Here is a 24,069-nt window from a genome sequence, read left to right on the forward strand (position 1 = left end):
AATGTATTCATTTTGCATTACTGCTGTGTAAGTAGCTTAAATTATTTTTATTTTACAATTATGTTGAAAATAGTGTATAATATACTCTACTGTCATTGACTTTAATGTCTTTTTTTGTTTTGTTTTTTGGTCATGATCATGATTGTCTTTGCTGGTTGAGTGCTAGAGAGCCCAAGCATGCTTTTAATGTGGCGTCCATTTTGGTTCAAGTTAAAACTCCTGAGCATCCAACAACATTTAGTTTTTATGTTTATTTATTGAGTTAACGAGTGCACAAGGGAAATAAGCGTGAACAATAAAGGATGTACATACAGTATAAGAGACGCACGTAGCAGAGGCACCGAGCTAATATAACCTAACGACTTCATTACAAAAGCATCACGTGATGCATCATAACTGACCACGTCGGAAAGTCTCAAAGGAATAGTCAGTTTTTTTTTCCCATCCCAAGACGACAAATCTGATATTTTTAAACAAGGAAAAACTCAGATTTTTACTGAGGGGGGGAAAAAAGTCAAATATTCAAGACTAAAGTCAGATTATTTGTGTAAAAATTGTAATCGTAATTCACAATAAAATTATATGGAGTGATTTTCGAGGAAAAATGATACTAGTCCAAGAATTTTATTTTATTTTATGAGATTAAAGTCGGATTTTTTTTTAGATCAAAAGTCAATCAAGAAAGTTTTAATTTCACAAGGATAAAGTCATATTATTTTCAGATTAAATTTGTATGTGTCTGACAAAATGAGGTAATTTAAGTTTAAAAAAAAAGAAAAAAAAAAGACATCTAACATTATTCTCTAAAATGTGACTTTTTTTTTTAATGCACTGCCAGTGTGTCCCTAAAAAGTGTCCAAATGGATTGGTTTGGCTGCAGACCAAAAGGGGGCACTGTGGCTCCAAATAGATGATATATTTTAATTAATGAATTAATTCATTTTTAAAAAAGCTTTTCAACAAGTCTGACGTCCAAAAAAGACAAAGTGCTTTGCGGAGCTTTGAATGTACTCAAATAAATACACACATGAATAAAGAAAAGAAAAAGACAAAAAAATGTAATAATTAATTCAAAATTAAAACAATTAGAAATGATCATTCAGGAAATTTGATTAAAATGTATTGTTTAAAATAATAGAATAAAAATGCAGAAAGTAAAAACAAATATTTTTAATGAAAAAAGTAAAGAAAGCAAAATCAAAATGACAAAAATGACAATTACATAATAACATTTTAATATAATTAAAAATATATTTCTTATTGAATAAGTAAGTAAATAATAGTAACAATAATAATAATAATAATAATAATAATAATAATAATAATTTTCAATTAAAAATAATTTACAAAATGTAAAAAATATTTATGCAATCTACAAAATAAAAAATTAAAAGGGTGATAAACATCACATAACATTGTAACATGTAAAATAATAAATAAAAAATACGTTAAAATGTCTTTGATTGACAAAAAAACATTAAAACCACCATTAAATTTACACCATACATAAGTTATAATATTGTATTCTTTAATTTTAATCAGAAAAACTTGGACAATGTACGCTTTATTTTGAAAACAAATGAATCACACACTTACATACATGCACACGCACACACACGCACACACCTGATCAATGCTAATGGAGTCTACCCTGCCCGGTAACAAGAGCCGGCCTGTGTGTGTGTGTGTGTGTGTGTGTGTGTGTGTGTTTGTGTCTGTGTGTGTTGTATGTGTGTGTCATGACAAGCATGCTAATGGCACACTTACACACGTGTAAGGACAAGCAACATTTACGCCACGTGCTAATGGCTAACTTACATGCGTGTGACACGTAAAGGGCATGTTGGACTCGACCCAGCAGCTGTCACTCCCCCATTCAAAATAATCCATACAGTCAATTGCAACGACAGGATGTTCTCCTTAATGGACTTTTACTTTGTAAGGAAACACAGGAAATGGGAAATCATAGTTTTGAAGGAAACTTACAGAGTGGGGTGTGGGGGGGTGAAGTTTGCAATTTTAAATTAATTTATTTAAGAAAAGAAGGAAAACGTGGTAGTAGAAAGGAAGGAAGGAAGGAACAAAGGAAGGAAGGAAGGAACAAAGGAAGGAAGGATGGATGGCCAAAAGTAAGTAGAAATGGAGGAATGAAGGAAAAATGATTAATGGAAGGAAGCAAGGACGGTATGCAGATAAAGAAGGAAGGATGGATGGAAGGGCAGGGGAAAAGGTGCAAAGGAAGGAAGGGACAAAGGATGGAAAGTTGCAGAAAAAGATGTATGAAAGGACAAGATGATTGATAGACGGAAGGAAGGTGATAAGGATGGAAGGAAAAGGAAAAGTGGGGAAAGAAGAATGGAGGGAAGTAAGGAGGTAGGGAGGTTTGATGGATGGAAGGAATCAAGGATGCATGGAAGAAAAGGAAGGATAAAGGTAAGGGAGGACAAGCAAAATGTATAAATGAAGGAAGGAAAGACAGAAAGAAATAAGGAAGGAAGGAAGAATGAATAAAGTAAAGATGAAGTGGAGAAAGAAGTCTCCTTGTAATGAAGTCTCCTCTACCTTGGACGATGACTCTGCTTGCTCCCTGGGGGAGGTAATGGAAACTTCTGAATGAGAGCATAAAACACACTGAAGGTCCATCCCGAGTTTCCTTCAACTTTAGCACTTGGGCTCTTCTTTAACGGCTCTTTTGCCCTCTTCCTTCTAAGTTCAGTCCATCTTTCTTCCCCATCTTCCTCCTTTTTTCCCCCCTTTTCTCTTCATCCCCTCTTCCTCCCCTTCCTCCCCCTCAGCGGGGTTATTGATGAGCTGGCGTTCTCTGCAGCAGACAAGAAACAGAAACCTCTGCAAACTGCTTCCCCCTGCCTTCAGGCAGGTGGCCAGCTGTGTGCGTGCGTGCGCGAGAGATCAAATATGGCCCTTTGTGAGCGGATAGAGTATTTAATTGTAGAAATATTGAAAAAAAGTAAATGTTGGAGTAAAAATGTATCGTTTCATGGGCAAAATAAAGTGTGGTAAAGCTAAACGCATGGCAAAATGTGTATGCATTTTTATGCAGCTGTATTTTGAGAAAATGTGGTTTTGATGGCAATTATTTTATTTATGTATTTATTTTTTTACCTGTGAAAAGTTATTCTGTTATGTCCTTTTTTCTTTGAGTTAATTTTTATTTCATTTTGACAAGTGTTTTTTTTTTAATTTTGCTATTTTTAGATTGGGTTCACTTGTTTTTTATTTTTTGGGAAAATGCTTCCTTTTGGTTTAGGTTTTTAATTTAGTTTTAGTATTAGGTTTAGTTTTTTTAGAAGGAGTATTCGTTGAGTGGGAGAGTTTAAAAAAAGGTCACGATAAGTATTGCGCAATCAAGTAAACTGCAATTTTTTAACACCTGTTTGACTCTCCTTATGCAGTCATAATTAAATACGTTTAAAATCAAAACATCATTAACAAAATCTCTTTTTAGGGTCAAAATAGTGTTTTGGAGCTGAAACGTAACACTTTCATAGCCCAAAGGATCCTTTTTATGATTAAATTGTAAGTTTATGGGAAACTAGTACCACTTTTCTATGAAAATATATGATTTAGAGGCAAAGTGTAGCTTTTTTTTTTTTTGTGTGCGATAATGCTAATTTCTGTGTCAACCGTTGCATTTTTTCCTGCGCAAATATTGAACTTTTGTAGTCAAACATACTATGCGAAGATTTATGGACGAAGGAGCTGATGACATTCGAGGAGGTGGAAGTGGGTCAGGGAGGAGGAGAAGGTGTCTCCAGCGAAGAAGATTTATGTGCGACGCCTCTTCTTCCTCTTCTTCTTCTACTTCCAGGGAGGAAGTGAGGTGGTGGGGGGGGGGGGTTCACGGAGGGTGGGACGAGGAGGGTGGGGTTGGGGGGGGCATCGCTATCGAAACTAAATGAGAGTGTCAGGTCGCTGTTGAATTGGACCCGGGGCGACGCCACGGAGGAAGAAGTGGGCCATGCAGGAAGAGGAGGAGGAATGATGGAGGGCTGGGCTAGAAAAGGGTCCAGGCGTTAGAGAAGGGGGGGGGGGATTAGGGGGTGGGGGTGATGTTGTGTGTAGGCTTTTAGATGATGTCAGTCCCTGGTGGAGCCTGGCTGGCGTCCGCTGGTCCGGAATTAATGCTGGATGATGAACACTCTCACTGACCAACTGACTGGCAAGGCAAAAAAAAAAAAAAAGTTATTATTGTTATTATCATGATACACTTTTGAAGTTCAACCTGCATCGACCAGCCATGACATCAAACTGACAACCGTTCCTAATACTTTGACCACCGAGAGTGCATGTGTGGAATGAGATGTCCATAAGATCTTGGGGTTGAAAATGTCCAGATTTACCACAAAAATTCTAAATATACACACAAACAGTGAGCAAAGCAGCGCGTGTGTGTGTGCGTGTATGTGCGTGTCAGCTGCACTCCTGTGGTCATGTGGCACACGAACCATGAACCACAGGTGGTTCAGACGTGACCCGGAGGACACATCTGGATGTTTGTGCGAACACGTGCACATGCACGCACGCACACACACACACACAGGGGTTTTATAAAAGGTGATAAACACAAGCTAAAGGTCCCAGTAGAAAGGTGTCATGGCGACGGCGCGCAAACATTATGAGGTCCAATGAGACGCTGACTTGTTTATTACTACTGTAGATGGATGGCTGGATGGATCAATTGATAGAATAATAGATCAATTCATCGAAAAGAAAAACATTTCCCCTCTAACACAAAAATCATGGAAACATTTTATTTTTCTCCCAAAGAAACTTAAAAAAATCTGAAAAAAAATCATATTCAAATAAATAAAGAAAAATCCAGTTATCTACCTACAAAAAAATAATTACTACATTAAAAATATTTTCCAAATTGTGACAAATTCCATTTTCGAATCTTCTCCAGTTTCAGTTTCAAAATTAATCTTGTCGCCCCCAATGATCAGAAAATAAATTCCAATTTTCGAAAAAATAAATAATGAAAAAATCTTACAAAAAAAACAACTGCCCCCATAAATCAGGATATTTTTGCCTGGGAGAGAGAAATTAAAAAATCCTGACTTCCAAAAGAAATGCCATGAAAAAAAAAAACGGTATTGTCCAAATCTTGAAAAAAAAAATGTAGCTTGTGAAAAATGACAAATTCAAGTTTGATGGTAGGTGGAACACCTTTTCCCCAGAAAAATAATGAAAAATTCCAGTCTTTCTCCAATAATCAAGATTTATTCAAATTTTGCCAGAAAAAAAAATACGCAAAATGTAATTCCTCTAAACAACAAAGTCACACACACAAAAAAAAGAAAAAATCACAAAAAAATATAATAAAAATATTTTCTATCTGGTACCACTTCGTTTGCAATGCGAGGATTTGACCAAATTCATCCTCCCAATTAGACCCACTTCTCTCTCCTGATCTTACACAATCTTAAATTGAACTGTACAATTAAACTATTGTGTGTGCGTTTAACCGTTACTCGAAATAGACTGCAAGCGCGAACTTCCTGTGCACTCACTGATGGACATCAGGGGACACTCAGGACAAAATAGGAAACATTTCCTGTCTCCCACCACATTGATGTAAACGTTTACTATACCAGCTGTCATGTGCATGCCACGTCAACAGGGGGCGCTATAATGAATCATTTGGCCAGTGAGCATCCAGACACATAATGGCAAATTCTATGGCCTGTGTCGCCATTACGCAAACTGTGCGTATGCTAGCGTGAAGCTACTAACACCTCGTTTAAGCCTCTTGAAAAGAACACGTTGGACACAGTCCACCGGTAATAGATTGTGTGTGTGTGTGTGTGCTAGTTATGATGTATTAGCAGCTGTCAATCACGGGACGAGAAGGTAATGACGCGGCTACATGTTTGTGGCGTATAAACGCGCATTATCCAGGGCGGCCATCAAAGGAAGGTCACTGCGGAGATGTTTTATGGCCTCATAAAAGTAGATAACGTCTCTCTTCTTCTGCTACACACCTCCATTGTTTATACACACGTACACACACACACACTTCTAAATGGCCATTTTGTCTCTCTGCTAACCACATGAGACATCTCAATGTGACTTTAATTCATAAAAAAGACACTTTGACACCTGTTTGGGCATTGCCATGTGTTTAACAGTGGTTACTTGTACTTATGAGAAATGCTAAGATACCATTAAAGTACACACACAATAGCATGATTAGTAGCACAACTAGCGCTAGCAGCAGTAGTGCTAGTTGTAGCCATGGTTGTATAAGTAGCGATAGTAGTAGTACTAGTGATAGCGGTAGCTAGTTGTATTCGTAGCGCTAGTAATAATCGCAGCAGTAGTATTACTAGAGCTAGTTGTAGCATTAGTGCTAGCAAAGGTAAGACTTCTAGTTACAGTACGTGGCTAATAGACCTAGTGGTAGCACTAACAGGGTACACGCTAGCTAATTTAGTAGCCTTATAGTAGTACTTACTACTAATAGGGAAAATACACACTAGAGCTTCTAGTCTAACTTTAGCATTCGTTGCTAAAAGCCAACATACTGGTTCTAGTTGTAGCCATTGTTGTATAAGTAGCGATAGTAGTAGTACTAGTGATAGCGGTAGCTAGTTGTATTCGTAGAGCTAGTAGTAATCACAGCAGTAGTATTACTAGAGCTAGTTGTAGCATTAGTGCTAGAAAAGGTAAGACTTCTACTAATAGTACGTGGCTAATAGACCTAGTGGTAGCAGCTAACAGGGAACACGCTAGCTAATTTAGTAGCCTTATAGTAGTAGCATTGGCTTACTGCTAATAGGGAAAATACACACTAGAGCTTCTTGTCGAACTTTAGCATTCGTTGCCAAAAGCCAACATGCTAGTGATACTGGTAGGTATTTTGAGTGTGACCTGCTGTTTCTTTCAATCTGTCAGCCACTATTGATCAGCCCCCTTCCCCCTTCCCTTAGTAAAAATCAATGATGAAAATGTCTTAAGAGCTCATATAGAAGCCATCTGCTCCCCCTCAAACCTCCCTTTCGACCTCGTCTCCCTCTGAGACGTGGACCTCCATCCCCGGAGATGTGACGTGGCGCACCTGGGGGAAACATCATGTGACTTTTTCTTTGTTGGACTTAATTCCCTCCACAAGGTTCGTTTCATCCACTGCTTACCAAGCACGTTGATACTGTACTGTGCGTACTGCACCTGATACCACTAAATAGACTTAATAGACGTACACTGATTGTGTGAAAATGAACAATAATTGATATGCCACATATCAGCTGGTTATACGAAAACTAATATGATACAACAATTTTGTGATAAATTATCTGGCATAAACATTGTTAGCCTAAAAGCATAATAAGCTACCTACTTTGAATAACTGAAATATTGTCATAATAAATAAAGAGATAAATATGTTTAAGTTTTGCCATTCAGGTTCCGTGTCGAGTGACTTTAGATTGAAGCCGTTTGTGATGTTAGGTTCCTTTTTTTCCATCTCTTGTCCTCGAATGCAGCATTAGACCGCCATTTTGACTTGTGACGTAAACTCTATCAATACTGTTGAAATGTTGTATTATTCTTTCCAACCCCTATGCAACTGTTCTACATAGCTTGTAGTTTAGCATCAAAAACACTTTATTTGAGCATGATCAAGTTGTACGATTCCGTTAATAAAATAAGCTGAAGCATGCTGGCAAACTCTTAATGTTTTTGTCTCATTTTAAATCTCAAATATGACAAGGTCTTGCATTAACAATCTAATAAATTATGTTAAAATCTTACATTTGTTGAGTAATTAGCACTATGCTTGGACACGGGGATGAGTCAATCAAGTCATGTGACAGGAAGTGGCGGGAGAAGCGTTGCTGTGTTTCACGTGCGCGCTCACGCTGCTTGTGTTTTGTATCAGCTTCACGTGTGCGCTCACGCTGCTTTTTATTTTCATTTTTACGCTGCTTGTTTTCAAAGAGCTACTAGGTCTTCCGCGCTCTCTGAGGTCCTCACTGGACTGACTGACTGGAGTTTTGCTTCACTCTTTTTAAAGGACGCTAAAAATAACTCATCCCCGCCTTCTCTGAATAGGTGGGGTTGACAGCGGGAGCCATCCAATGGCGAGCCTAGCTTCCTCCAAGCCCCTCCCCCCTTCTCGCGATCTGCTCCCTCCTTACGCGACCAGCACTGACATCACTGAGCCTATTTACCTTATATGGTTACGCGAGCAAGTGAGTGACAGCCGAGTCCACGCCCCCTGCCGGTCCCCCGCTTGTGTGGAACCTGGCAACCCGCAAAAGGCTGCATGGTGGAGCTGCGTGCCGCCTTGTGCCGAGAAGCAGACCTGGCAACCCGCAGCCTGCATGGCGAGCTGCCTGTGCGGAAGCAAACCTGGCAGCCGCGAGCAGAGGCGGAACCGTCAAAACTAAGCTTCATTTTTCTCCTTTAAAAAAAATAAATAATTAAAGTGCGCGCTCATTTTGAGCTTTTCCTGCTTCAGTAGTAGTTGTTTTTTTTGTTTTTGTTTTCTCTCCCCCCAAAAACGCGAGATGAGGAAATAATTGTTTGGATGTGACACTTCCGTGCGGACTTTTTTGGGGGCTTGATTGTGGACATTTTTCTTCTACTTCTTGCACAACAAGCATGGACGTGCTGGCTAATTACAGTATTTTCCAGGAACTCCAACTGGTGCACGACACTGGTTATTTCTCCGCGATGCCTTCCCTGGAGGAGAACTGGCAGCAGGTCAGTTTGCAGATTTTTTTCCCCAAATATAAATATTTTTATTATTAATGTGTATATGTGTAGTTATTTTTTAAAATCATTTCTGTCCAGTTTACTCGTCGTTTTTTTCTGATTTATTTATTAATTTCCTCGCTCACATGGATCGCAGCGCGGTCCGCTGACAGGCACACACGCACGCGCACGCACTCGTAAAAACACTCACGTGCCTTCCATGCACATATATTTATACTTAAAATTATTCGTTTATTTCCATCCCGGAATAGCTTAAAACTATTAGTTTTTTTTGTTGTACGCATTTAAAGCTGCTTTTCATGTGTGGAGCGTTGTTGTGATACGCGCGCGCGCCCGCCCGCGTGCGCTGCAGGACCGCGCGCGTCAGCTCTGATCTGATCGATGCGTACGCACGCACGCGCCTAATGGCCGCTGGCTCTCTTTTACTAAATAATACATGCACACCTGTCATGGCGAATTTGCGGACTGAATTATGTATCATCATCATCGTCCTCGTGTGTGAGCGTGCGTGTACGCGTGTGTGTTCAAAAATGTTTTGTTGACATCAGGCCCCGTCGCAAATCATATTCACGCTCATCACGTGCTCACTAAAAGCTATTAATGAGCACGTGGTATGTTAATTGGCGTTTGTGTGTGATGGTTCCACACTGATGGACATTGAATGAGCACAGCTGTGACCATGTGTGTGCGCGCGCGTGCGTGTGTGTGTGGCCCACATGTCCATTACGCCTACAGTACTGAATGAAACCAGCCCCATCCATTAAGTCTACATTTACTCGACAGTAGTAAAAAACTGTCTTCTTTTTTTTGGGGCCTTTTTTTTTTTCAGCATAAAAAGGCATCCACGCGGAATGTGGGGGACAAAGTGGTTCCCTCGATTACTGTATTCTCCTTTGGATGGAGAATCCGACTTATGCTGCTATTTTGAGGGAACATGCACCTTTCATACTGCCTACGAAACGGGAACTTTACACCGTTTAGTGTGAAAGGCACCGGCATGGAGTAGAGGGACAAAATTGACAGTCACAATTTTCTGCTCAGAAAGGGGTCATCAGAGCTGTTACTCAAGCCTGTGTATAATATATGCTTGCAGTCAGCCCCTTTCACGCAGCCTATTAACCTAGGAACTTTCCCTGCTTGGCTGTGTGAAAGGCATTGATGCAAAATAGAGGAACACTGTCGGCAGTCTAGCTTTAAAGTTAGCGTCAGAGATGTAACATAAGTCTGTGTGTAAGGTATGCTGTGATGCCAGGAAGGGGGTATGAAGTTTTCCAATTCTGTCGCCTAATGATTGGTTCCAGGATCTCAAACAGTGTTGTCGGGTTATTTTAGCCAATCAGAAGCCTGACGAAAGCAGCTTGAAGAAAGACACAATGACGGCAATGATGACTAATTATTTGTTGCTGTTAGCATTAGCCTGTTAGCATGTCTGTTGGCTTCTATGGAGTCTTTTTGTCGAAAATCTTCCCCTTTATAACAAAGAAGTCTTGACATGCATTGTAAGGCTGCTAGCATCAAATATTTAGTTAGCCACCATTCGCTAACGTGCAGCTAGCCGGTTGTTATGTAATTGTTGTCTTTGGGCCAAAGGCTAACTAGCTTTAGCTTGTAGCCTAAGCTAGGCTGTTGACACAAACGGATAACAAAGCCCATTTGAGCTCATTTGTGTCATGGCATCTTATAAGTGATGGTTAGCATTCTAGTAAACGCTTGATATGTGATCATTCCACAATGTTTTGTCTGTCCAAGTCTATATTCCACTTAGCTACGCCCCTTATTTGTTCTGCCCGTCACCATTTTTAAAGGTGATCTTGCGTTCTGTTGAGATAACGATTACCGTTCAAGTAGACTTGACATGTAGTCACTCCACGATGTTGTTGTGTCTTCTGTTTGTTATGAGGAGCTAAGAAACTCATTTTTTTTAAATGAATTAAACTATGTAGCGTGGGCAGCATCAATTAGCATTCCAATAGAGTCTTATCTGGTCACTCCACAATGTTGCGTCTATTTGCTGTATACATTCTGTCTTTTTTTTTTGTCCTGCTAAATTAGCATTTTTAAAGATAATCTTAAATTATGTGGCGATAACGATTAGCGTTAAAGTTGACTCTGAACATGTACTCGCTCTACAATGTTGTGTGCGTCCATGTTTGTTATGAGGACTTGCACAGATACATATATATATTTAAATTTTTGCCCAGTATGCATTTTATAGATAATCTTTGGTAAGATCTTTTAATACAGTGTCTTTAATTAAAATTCTGTTAGACTCTTAACATGTAATTGCTCCACAATGTTGTGTCCGTCCATTCCTTCTTCTTGCTTATTGTTTTTTTGTCCTGTAAAGTTACCATTCTTGTAGGTAATCTTACATAATGTGGACATATTGAATGCTGTTCTAGTAGACACTGACATATGGCCGCTCCACAATGTTGTGTGCATCAATGTTTGTTATGTGGGCCCAGTCTGCATTTTTAGAGATGATCTTACACTATGTGGATATGACCTCTTAAATGAGCATTCCAGTTGACTATTGCTGTGGTTGCTCCACAATGTTGTGTGCATCTGTTTTCATGTTCCAGGGAGCTATGACTTGAATTTGTTACGCTCACTTAGCATTTTCAAAGATAATCTTAGACTAAGAGAGCACAACATCTTTAATTAGCGTTCCAGTAGACTGTGGGCGCTCTACAATGTTGTGTGAGTCCATGTATCTTTTACGCCATGTATTAATTTGGCTCATTTTGCATTTTTCAATGATTTTATGCTACGTGGAGACAGTGTCTTTAGCAACGATTAGCATTTTAGTGGACTCTGATGTGGTCACTCCACAATGTTGTGTACGTCAATAAGTAAGTAAATAAAGGCCTTCCCGGCCACTATTATTACGGAAGGAAATCTGCTTTTGTAAATGGAAACATGGCAGCTATGTCAAGTTTCCTCAAAATTCTTTCTCCATGGAGAGAGACATGCGCACACACACACACACACTGGCATCGTCATGTTTGGTTGCTTCCTGTGTCTTCTTCTTCTTTGTCCTCTCTCATCAACTGCTTTGCTCGACCGCTACACACACACACACACACACACACACACACACACGAGCAGAGGCCCGCCTGTCTGTTAGCCTTGTTGCGTCTGACAGCAGCAGTTCCTCCTCGCCGTATAATTGCTGCGTCTGTGCGGATTGGGAATGATGCGATGGCCTTTTGGGATTTGTGTGTGTGTGACAATAAATCCAGACTTTCCAGCCTCGCATAACATTTTCTCCCGCTATTTTTTTATTTTTTTACCACATTCCGCCTTAAAGGCGTTCTTCCTTTTCCCGCCTGTTGCTCTCTGTCGTCGTTTCATCTGCTTTCATCCCGATTGATGGATTGATCCGCTGCGGCGTCACCATGGATCCTGGCGAGTTTCCAGACGCTTGCGTGCCGCCGATACAACGCCGATCTGTTCCGGCGCGGCGCTGAATTCCTGATGGGAATCACGGCGGCACAGGAGATAAGAACAGCGAGAGCCGTGTACATCGAGCGCTATCGTCTCCACTCAAATTACTTTTTTGGCAGCCTGCCGTTAAGAGTACCAAGTGCAGTGGTAGCATATCAAAGATTCTACACATTTTCAGATTTCAATGGCAATATGATCCAATTTTGACGTTGGGATGGTTTCAGAGCAAAGTGGCTCGCTTCGTGTTTAATTCCAGGCATGACCTGAAACTGGTGTCAGCCAGGGGGTATTATTTTTCAGGAATGGGCCATTATAATTACTGTCATAGCAAATCCTCGAAACACTCGAAGCAAAATGGCAGACTTTCTGTTCGGTTTGGGTCCTTGAGACTTTATCATGCAAGCTGTCATTGTGGACATGTCCACCAAGTTTTGTTTGTGTAGCTCATTTAAACTGGTGTCAGGGGAACCCATTTTTGGCACAAAATCCTTGAAAATGGCAAACCAAAATGGCTGACTTCCCGTTCAATTAGAGGTGCTTGAGACTTTTTCATGTATCCTGTCCTGATAGACATGTCCACCAAGTTTTCTGTCAATCAATTAAACTGGTGTGAACAGCGCTGGACTGGCCATCTGGCACACAGGGCAGATGCCCAGTGGGCTGGCGTCTTTTGGAGTCGATGCAGTGCTTTTTAGTTATTATTTTTGCTCCATTTTTACCCCCAAGAGACTGGCCTACAATTTAGAGGGACTAGTCCATTAATCCATTTTGAATATAGACAGCAAACTAAACCAACATCAGTCAAAATGTCAGTGGCAGAACAAAAATGTGTTAGGCAGGTATGGTTATGAGTCGGGCCGCGCCGGTGGGCATAAGTCACAATGCCAGGGCCGATTTTAATAAAAAAAAAAAAAATTGTGGCAGTCCAGCCCTGGCTTTTTTTTTCGTCTCGACCCATTTTTCATGACTGCAAACCAAAATGTCTGACTTCCTGTTCAATTTGCAGCACTAGTCATTGAGACTCAAAGTGAGTTTTTTTTTTTTTTTTGCCCTTGTCCCAAGTTGTATCAAAATTAGGATTTGTACTGTCGCACTTTTTGGCACCCTTCTATTGGAGTACAAGCAGGCAGTCTTTGTTGGGTTATCAAAGACTGTCAAGCAGTCTAACCGTCTGAACCAGTACCAAAAGTGTCTCATAATAAACATTTGTAATGTACCACTTTTTCATACCCAAACCAAACTTCCTGTTTTGATTAGTATGACAGCCCATTTAGGCAGCTGCTTCTGAAAATAGTCCGTGATTGCCAATCAATTAATCATGCCTGTCCCTAGTGTCTGCCTTTTCTTTGTTGACCCACACGCGCACACATTGTTGCGTAAGTGAACAGCTGCTTCCTGGTCAGACAAAAAGAGGAAATAAAACAAAAGAATGAAGAAAAGAAGAAGCGAATGACTGGTGTTCTTCCTAATCCTCTTTTATTATTATTTTTTTTAAATCAAACTTCTTTTGAAGTTTTGAACGTGATCATTTCTCTCACCGGAACTTGTGAAAGCACAGGCGTGACTAATCAAACTACAGATCAGCAGATTTCACAGATGGGGAAGGGGGGGAAAAAATGATGAAAACACAAGCTGATCTTTGATGAGCAATCTGAGTTTGATTGATCATCCTGCCTGCTGCTAACATCCTCCTTCCTGTGAGGCTGCACATCGATTCATCTGTGTAACGCACACGCGGCGCACGCACACACCTGGGTCGGCCATAATTCAGGAGGCGAATGAGGCGTTCAGTCGCCGGCGCGGGAGATTAAATAAGAGACTATTACCCGGACAAACTAGTCGGGAGTACGGCGCCATCAAAGCGGAACAAATGAGGCACGACCACAAAGTTGGGTTGTGAAAGTCGTCCTCATCTTTACACTTGGCTGCGCGTGCGTGCGTGCCCGTGCGTGCGTGCGTCAATAAAAGCAGGCAAAGTGGATAAAACACAACGGATAGGCATGATTAATTGCTTGGCAGTCATTGATTATTTCAAAATGGCTGCCTAAACGGGATGGCCATAGAAAAGACAACAGGAGATAAACAAGGCAGCGAAGCTTCATTTGTGTGTCAATAAAAAGACAACCAGGCTTTATGAATTGCTCAGCAATCTTTGTTTGCTTTAAAAGCAACCGTCTAAAAGGGCTGCAAAAGGAAGAAATCAGGAAGTATGCTAGAAAGCAGAATCAACCAAGTTCTTATGAATATATTTATTGATCGTTATGTGCCTCTGTACACGTTTCTACTTTATTTGCGCGCGTGTGTGATTCTATGTGTGCATGTGTGTGTGGCGAGAGAGAGCTAGCTTGCCAACACGGCCTGAAGCTGGCAGGACGACATCCAACACACACGCACACATGCACTATTCCACACATGTAAAGGTTACACAGTTTGTTTTGCACGAACTTTTAGCCCTGTGAGTTGTGTTGCCATGGTAACATTCCAAGTTGCCTCACAGGCCTGGCTGAGACACGTTAGGTCCATGTGGTGCGTGTGCGCGCGCGTGGAATGAAAGTTATGTATTTTCAAGAAGAAATGTCACTTTTTTTTTTTTTTTTTAAGGAAAGTGATGATATTTTCGTGAAAGTCTTATTTGCTGTATATCGCTTGCAGTCTACTACCTCCTGGTCTCAGTTGCCTCGGATTACCCTTGCCTCTGGGTTCTCCTTCTTCCTATGTGCTTATGTGCGCAAGTAAGGATTTGCCTATTTTCTTTTATAGTTGTTTGCATTTTATGATCTGGATTTATTATTTTTTGGATTGTCAAAGCACCTTAAATAAAGATTATTATTATATGAAAAAGTATACATTTTCAAGAAAACACTACTGTTTATTTATGAGAGAAAAAATGCATATTTCCTATAAAAAATTCACATTTAAAGAAAAAAGTTGCATATTTACATGAAAAATTGTCATCCTTGTGTTTTTGCAAAAAAAGGTTTATTTTATTTTATTTTTTTAGAAAAGTCTCCTTTTTTAAAGAAAAAGTTAACTTTTTTCACGTAAAATCATATATTATCCACTTATATTTGAACAATTTTTCTAATGAAAAAAGTATTTTTAATATTTACAAAAATGTCATGTATTCCAATTTTTAAAAAAATAGCACAGTTTTTATGAAAAATATTATTTTAGCTTTAGGAAAAAAAAGTCCGATTTTAAAGAAAGAACTTTAATATTTTGATGAAGATACTATTTTCAAGAACAAAATCATAAGCTTTTTTTCCTTTCTTTTTTGTTTGTTTGAGTGTTGATAGAAAAAAAAAAGCATTTTTCCAGAAAACTCATCTTTTTAAGAAAAAAAGTCCCACATTTTGATGAAGAAAGCTGCATAGTTTTATGGGAGGAAAAACATAATATTTTTATGATTTTTAAATATTTTTTTTTGTAAAACTTTTCTGTTGATAAAAAAAAAAAAGGTGTGCGTCTATATCCATACATCCACTATCTGAACCGCTTATTTTGAAGAAAAGTCGTACCTTCTCAGGAAGAAAAAAATGCATATTTTTGAGGGAAAATATCTATATTTCCAAGAAAAAGTTTTTAAATTAGGAAAAGGGTGTATTTTTTCACAGAGAAAAAGTGGTGTGTGTTTTAAAAAAATAAAGTGTGACAAGACACACACGCACACGCTTCATTGGCTTAAGTCAGCATTTCAGTTCTTGCCGACTGGGATCGGTATTTGATGACTTCTGTCTGGCTCTCATTGATCTCGCATACGTGAGCACTAACACCGCGTTTATGTTCTAATCAATAGCAACACAACAACATCAAAGACCCTCTGGACGCTCATTTGGGCATGTCGCTTTGTTTTAGACACTTTGTGTGTGTGTGTGTGTGTGTAGACAGTGTGAGAACAGAGTGTGCCACCATTCCAGCGCAGCTTCATGCATGAGTGATTGTTGTGCGCGTGTGTGTGTGTGTGTGGAGTAAATGGGTCGATGTAGAGGAGGAGGATGACCTTGGGAATAAGAGCGCAGACGTTTGTCTCGGAGGCGATGGGCACTAAGACAAAACTAAGATGCACACTAAGATCAACATCAGGACAGGAAGTCGACGAAGGGGAAGTCCTAGTACAGGAAGTAGGAAGTAATACTTCCTGTTGACTCCCGATCCATTTTGGTCCGGACATGATGTACGTGTGTGTAGGCTGCGTATTTCTATGTTGTGTGCTTTCCCATTTATGGAAATCTATGTGGCGTATATCTACGTCCATTTTGCCGCGAGTCCATGTGGCGCACTTGTACATGATGTATGTCTACGCGGTCCATGTAGGCCAGCAGAGGAAAGATGTTGTCGTGGCAACGCAGCGTGAAAGCACAATGACTTTTGCTTTGTTTTGTGGGTTAGTGTAGTCCATAAGGAATACACACAAGTGTGTGTGTGTGTGTGTGTGTGTGTGTGTGTGTGTGTGTGTTGTTTCCACAGTGCTGAGATAATACAGGCTGCTTGTGAGCACTCTAAGCTCTGTTAAAGTAGGAGTTGCTTGAAGGTTTGTAATTGTATCGACGCTAATTTCGATTATCCTGTTGGCTCATGTTAGCATTAAGCTAGTATAGTAGACCGTGCGAGCATTTATGTCTGCTCTGTATGTGTTGCCAATATGCCACTGTAGCAGCTGATTGAATTACATCGATGCTAGCTCTCATTAGCTTGTCTGTGGCGTTTCTTATTATTATACGTTAGCATTAAGCTAGCACACTACTATTAGACAGTATGAGCATTGTTGTATGTTCAGTTTGTATGTGTTAAAGTAGCAGCTGCTTAGAGTTTGTAATTACATCAATGCTAATTTTCAGTAGCCTGTCAATGGCCTTTCACATTATGTTAGCATTAGGCTAGCATACATTCCTTAGACAGTGTGAGCATTGTCGTATGGTCTGTTTGTATGTGTTGCTGTTCCAAATGTGTTACGGTAGCATTAAGCTAACATACTTTTATTAGACAAATATGGTTTGGTGGAACATTTTGGTGTCGCAACATTTGTGTTAAAGTAGTAGCTGCTTAAAGATTTATAATTACGTTGATGCTCATTTCCGTTAGCCTGTCAATAGTGTTTCACATTATGTTAGCATTAAGCTAGCATACATTGATTGTGTGAGCATTTTCGTATGCTTTGTTTGTATGTGTTGCTGCTCTGAATATGTCACAGGTTTAAAAAATATATTTATGCCAATTTCCATTATCCTGTCTATAGCTTTTAACATTATATGTTAGCATTAAGCTAGCGTACTTTAGTTAGACAGTTATGGTTTGGTGTGATTTTGGTATGTAAATCTACAACGTTACTGGTCTCTTTGTGTTAAAGTAAAAGTAGTAGTTGCTTGAAGCTTTGTAATTATGTTGCTGCTAATTTGTATTAGCCTATCCTATGGTGTTTCACATTAGCATTAAGCTAGCATGCTTTCATGAGACGTTTTTGTATGCTATTTAAATGTGCTGCATCCGAGATTGTGGTGTGTTAGATAAGCAGCTGCTTGAAGGTTTTGTAATTATATCAGTGCTCATTTCCATTAGCCTGTCTTTGGTATTTCACATTACTGTTTATGGTAGCATTAAGCTAACATACTTTAATTAGTGTGAGTATTGTTGTGTGCTCTGTATGTGTTTCTGCTGCGAATGTGTGAAAGTAGCACAGCCGCTAATTTGTTGCACCTTGTGTTGCATAATCACCCGACGGCGATTATTTTCCACATCATACCAGGTGATAATTGTTGCATCAAAATGTCCTTTTTCGCTGTTTTTTGTGTGAGTAAATTGTGACTCCTCCAAGATGACCTCATTTTTTTGTTTTGTTTTTTTACTCCAAGAGGGAACATCACTGTGATGCCAGTCGCACAACAGCACTGTATGTGTGAGTTCATGCGTGTGTACGTGTGTGCGCACAGTAGATGTGAATTATTTAGGGTTGAACTGCAGGACAAAGCAAAATGGAAATGTGGAGGGTGTTTCTCTTTTCACCCCAGGATTGCTCGCTAATGCACACGCACAAACACACACACACACACACGCATGAGTCATGTGACCACCCGCTCTGCTTTCTAGTAAAGTGAGAGTGCCCCCCCCCCACCCCCCCCAAAAAAATCTCTGGAGGTCAGACTGCGGTGAGGTTATGATGGTGATGGAGGTCCCCGGAGGCAACCAGGTGCTCTTTTTGTCTCCTCGCGTGATTGGTTGCCATGGCAACCACATCTGCTTGCCGGCATCACAAGTTGAAAGTGGTTGGTTGTCCTTACAACATGTTTGTTAGGTCATCGGTCAGTAAATAAATAATTGACTGGTAAATGAATAATTTGAAATTATTTTATAAATACTTTTTTTTATTATTACTTAATGACTTGTAAATAAACAAATTGGTCAATGTTATTTTTATTTTTATTCTTACTATGGACAAGAATGAATTTATAAATAACTAACTATTTTTTAATTATGATATTAAAATAAGTATTTTAATTAATTGACATTTAAAATTTTAATTACCGGATGTATGAATCTATCTTAGGACCAAAAAACAAGACTACAAAACTACACAAAAAAACTACAAAAACTACAAAAAAACATTACAATTATTTTTTTAATTAGGAGCATTTAATGAAAAAAATTTTTTAATGTTTTTTTTTTTAAGTTGGTGTTACTTTTTTAGCAATTTATGTTTTTTTTTGGGGGGGGGGGCGCTAATATGTTGAGAATAAAAATAGTAATGTAAAAGTAAATGTTAAATAAAAATAAATAAATATTTTTTTAAATGTAGTACTACTTGTTACAAGAGAGAAAAATATATATATATTGCATTGACGCTAAAAATTCTGAAGTCATATTATACTGACAAGTGTTCCTAATATTATGACCAACACGCAAGGGTCCAAAGCACCAGATCACAATGTACCTAATGAAATGGCCGCAATACAGTAACCCTTTAATGTAAAAGCAATCAGTGCAGACAAAGACACGCACACACACGCGCACATACAGTGATCATAAATACATTCATAAGCGGTGAAGTCATCACACACACTCTCCCCAAAGCCTTTGTTTCACGCGCACACGCCGAGTCACGCATGCTCACACTTCACAATGACCTCATCCCTGAAATCATCCATCAAACGCACACACACACGCGTGCGCACGCACACGCACACGCACACGCATCCACACAGTGTGAAGACAAAGGGTTAATCCATTAGGACTCAACAACAGCTGGGACCTCCTTCAGGTTGACTTCATCGTCTTAAACACTCAATCATCCATCGCATAGCTACGACTTGGATCATAATACAGTAACTCGAACAACAAATATCATTATTGTAATACAATAGAATAAAATGTTTGGTTAATCTCTGAGTTTGTGGAGTTGATTAATGACCACGTTCTCTAGCGTTTTGAAGAGCCCCCTGTAAATGGCCAATATGACCCAGAAATTGTTGCTTCAAAGCAAAATGGCAGACTTTCTGTGTCTTTTCAGGCATGGCTTCTTCAGACTTTTTTGTGGGTCTACTCATGGTGGACATGTCTACCAAGTTTCATGTGTCCAAGTGAAACTGGCTTTGGGGGATGAATTTGTCAAATAAATCAAAGCCCAAATGATAAAAAAAAAAAAAAAAACAATTTTAAAACAAAATGGCAGACTTCCTGTGTGTTTTTTGGGCATGGCTTCTTGAGACTTTTTTTTGTGGGTCTACGAGTGATAGACGTGCCTGCCAAATTCCATGTGGCTAAGTCCATTTGGCTTCCGGAGCAAAATTTTTTAAAAGAGCCCCAGAAGGTCCTAGTGAAGGTGACTGAAGCTTGTCGCTAATGTTCCCTTGCTAGCAGAAGAAGCATTAGAAGCACTTTTAAATAACGTCATTGATGTGCTGCTTTCACGCTCAATTAGCATGATAGACACAATGTGCGTGTGTGAGAGAGAGAGAGAGAGAGAGAGAGAGAGAGAGTGAGGGGGGGGGGGCGGTGTGGTTGGGCGAACGAGTGTGTGTTTTTGTGTCTTTGGGTGTTTAGACTGTAAGTGTGTGTGCAACTTATCAGACAAATGAGACTGAGCCCAGGGAGGTGCGGTCAGGGTAGGCAAGGGAGGCGCTGCCTCACTGCTGCCCCCTGCAGTTCTTTATGGCGCCACAGCCAGCATGGGGCGGTGTTGTGCTCTCTGGCCGCAATGCGAAGAAGCAGCCCTTCTTATTTGCAATAAAAAAAAATATATTGTTTGCGGGGTGGGGGCGATCTGGAAATACTTTTAACAGAAAAAAATTATATTGATTAAAAAAAGATAAATAAAAAAAAATAGGCATATATTTTTTTAGAAAAAGGCACATTTTTAAGAAAAATATACCATCTTTTTGAGAAAAAGGTTAATTTTCAAGAAAAAAAGTCACATTTTAAAAAATTGCATTTTTTTTTTTAAATTTGCATGTATTTAAAAAAAAAAAAGTATTTAACAAAATGCTTTTTGACAAACCAATAGCGTTTTGTTCAAGCAATTTATGAAGTCGTATTTTATTAGGCAAAAAGTTTTATGAAGTGAAATTTCTGAAGTCTTTCATGAGGAGAGGAATCTTGCAAGAAAAAGCTAACATATTTTTGAGAAAAAGGTTAATTTTCAAGAAAAAAAGTCACATAAGAAAAAATTGCATTTTTAAATTTTTTTTTGCATGTATTTAAAAAAAAAAAAGTATTTAACAAAATGCTTTTTGACAAACCAATAGCGTTTTGTTCAAGCAATTTATGAAGTCGTATTTTATTAAGCAAAAAGTTTTATGAAGTGAAATTTCTCAAGTCTTTCATGAGGAGAGGAATCTTGCAAGAAAAAGCTAACATATTTTTGAGGAAAAGTTCATTTTACGTAATAATGAAAAATACATTTTTTTTTTTTATTTAAAAGGCAAAAAACATGTAGGGATTTTTCTCCCCACAAAAAAATCCTACATTTCTCAACAAAAAGTTATACATTTGAAAGAAAATAGTTTTGCTTTTTTTTTTTTTTTTTGTAGTACCAAACGGCAACCAGAAAAGGGCAGGCTGCTTGAATGATGCTAATTAGGCGCTATATTTCAACAGCACTTGTCCAATTAGCGTCTTTAAGACTGCAGGTTACGCGCAATTCATCCTCAAACAAACACGCAATCTTTCCATTAGTCTTGATTTATTTGCCTTTGAAGAGACACGGGGTTTGTTTTCATATGCAATTGTGCTGCAAAATCCGCCTGAAAGGATCGTCTGCTTTCACCGCAAATTCAATACAAAGAGCAGCAAGCATTTTGTGTGTGTGTGTGTGTGTGTGTGTGTGTCTGAATAGGATGTCTGGACGGCGAGGCTATCTTCTTCCTGGCGGCCAGGGCGATATGACAAATAACTAGCGCGCACACACAGACTAATACACACGCACACACACACACACACAGAGTGAGAGTTTAATTAAGAGAAAGCTCAGCTGACGGAGGAACAGATGATTCTACCGCCGATTCCAATCCCTCCATCTCAGCCAATTACTCAAATGGCCTGGGACAGACACACACAGACTCAGAATGAGCATAAGCCTGTTTAAGCAGTATTAAATTATGCTTCAAATTAAAAGCTTGTACCTGCCTTGTCCCCTTAGTCTCGTGTGTGTGTGTGTGTGTGTGTGTGTGATTATGCTGTTAATTAATTTTATGCTGGCGTAGTTAATAAACATGTACAGTGAAATTTTGTGTATTTGTTCATGTGTGTCTTCGCGCGTGAGTGTGTGTTACACAATCTACGTGTGATGTGTTTTGGCACCTTCAAACTAAAATCTGCATTTTACAGCATCAGTTCTTTTTTGGGATTTTCATGCATCCTTTCATGATGGACACGCATGTGCCAGATTTTGTGCAAATCGGACACACCGGCGCCGGATGCGAACATTTTCAAAACTTCAAATCAGGAAGCAGCTCCTTCAAAACAAAATGGCTGACTTCCTGTGTGTTTCACAATATAGTGTATATTCATGTTTATTTTTCGAGGGTCTTGTCATGGCGGACAAGCATGCCAAATTTGGTGACAATCGGACAAACAGGTGCCGGATGCGGACATTTTCTAACCATCTGGGGGGGGGGCGTTACCTATAAAGTCCTGAAAAGGGGAACCTTCAAAATAAAATGGTTGATTTCCTGTGTGTCTCACAACATGGGTTCTCTTTTGATTTACGAGCGTCCACTCACAATCTGAGGGCCCCTTGAATTTATTTATTTTTTTAATAAATACAAAAATAAAAGTTAGTTGGGTTGGAATTGTATTTAGATGTTCTACAATTGACTCCCAAATATTTTCATACATTTTTTTCTATAAAAAATTACATCAATTTTAATTTTATTATTTTTTAGAAAATGTATATTAGAGGTTGATCGGCATAAAAAAAAAAAACATTTATAATTTTTTTTAGTAAATTTTTTTTTTTTTTTTTATTGTTCACACTTGTTGAAGGTTATGGAAAAATGAATATATTAAGAGCATGTATGTGTCATATATGTATGCACTTATGCATGCATTTCGTCCATATTTAAAATGTCATCTGTGTAAGAAGTTTGTGGCCCCACCAGTAGCACTGATGACAAAAAATGGTGGCCCCCTCCATTATCTACGTTGCCCATCCCTGCTCTAGATGCAATTGAACACACACACACACACGCACACACACAATCACCAGCTATAAGTCATTATGCTCTTCACACGCGCGCACACACTTGAAGGCTCTTGTGCGTCTAATGAGCCATCCGAGCGCTCGCATCCATGGAGGAGGCGGCGCTTCAAAGAGCCTCTTTCACACACACGCCAAAAAGCCTTTTAATTAGGAGCCATTTGTGCACAAAAAGGAAAGAAAACACTCACCAGCTCAAGAGGGAAATAAACACACACACACACACACACACTCACGCTGAGTCATGATTGATGTGCTTCACACTTTTGAGGTAATTTTTAAAGCCAAATGAAAATAGTCTAATGCAGGGCAGAACGATTTTGAAAAATATTGTAATGGCAAATCCCCCCTGAATATTGCGATTTAATACACGATTGTTTTTCAAAGTGGAATCTTTGCTATTTGAAAATGACATTCTACTACTTTGCAATGTCAATTTGAATTGGATTAATTGTTAAGCCTTAGTGCTAGGCTTTTGCGGGAAACAACCACTTTTGGATAAATCTCAATTTCTCGTGAACCTCCATTTAATGGATTCACTTGTCTGTTAGCGTTATGTCAGTTTTGTGGCCTAATGTGCCGAATAGCATTGCGTTAGCTTTGGGTTTGATGTCCTAGTGCTTCAGGCTCGTACATTTGCTGATGATTCTGGCACTTCACGTTGAAGTGTGAAGTCCATGATGCAGCACATAGTGTGACTTCATCATCATCATCATCATCATCATCATGCTGGTTAATGATGTCATCAGCGTGCACTCAAACGTTTCCTGGAGGATCCACTTGACTCTTGTTTGTTTTTTTTGCGCTGTCAAGAGCCTCTCTCGTTATGGATTCGCACACACACACACACACACACACACACACACACACTGTACATGAATTGCCGTACTCGTCAGCGCTTGTTTGATGCGAAAACGTGTATGTGTATTTTAATAACTTATCACTCAGCCGTAGACCTCCACCAAGGCCCATTTTGCAGACTGTAACTATCAATATCAAATTTCAAAACGGATCAAATAACTGACTAGCTGCTTAACTAACAAACTGACTGACTGGTTTATTGAATTTCTAAACTAACCAACTCACATACTAGCTCAATAACTAATACCTAAACGTGTGGCCTGCTAACTACTACTAACAGATGAACTGACTAACCAATTAAACAAATTGCTAACGAATGAACAAACAAACCAACAGGT

At 39.2% G+C, this 24,069-nt stretch overlaps 1 protein-coding gene across 2 annotated transcripts in view; it reads left to right on the forward strand.

Annotated features, from left to right (window-relative positions):
• Nucleotides 1–24,069, forward strand: part of LOC144060239 (Krueppel-like factor 7) — a 35,283-nt gene that overhangs the window by 1,164 nt on the left and 10,050 nt on the right. Inside the window, exon 2 of one of the 2 annotated variants that reach the window (XM_077579587.1) lies at nt 8,656–8,724. In XM_077579587.1, coding sequence (XP_077435713.1) covers nt 8,695–8,724 — 30 coding nt within the window. In that variant the 5' untranslated portion in view covers nt 8,656–8,694. Of the gene's footprint in view, nt 1–8,258; nt 8,725–24,069 lie in introns of those variants that run through there. The other variant, XM_077579586.1, reaches the window with a different exon arrangement.

This window comes from Vanacampus margaritifer, chromosome 11 (assembly GCF_051991255.1).
Source record: "Vanacampus margaritifer isolate UIUO_Vmar chromosome 11, RoL_Vmar_1.0, whole genome shotgun sequence".
NCBI classification, from domain to species: domain Eukaryota; kingdom Metazoa; phylum Chordata; class Actinopteri; order Syngnathiformes; family Syngnathidae; genus Vanacampus; species Vanacampus margaritifer.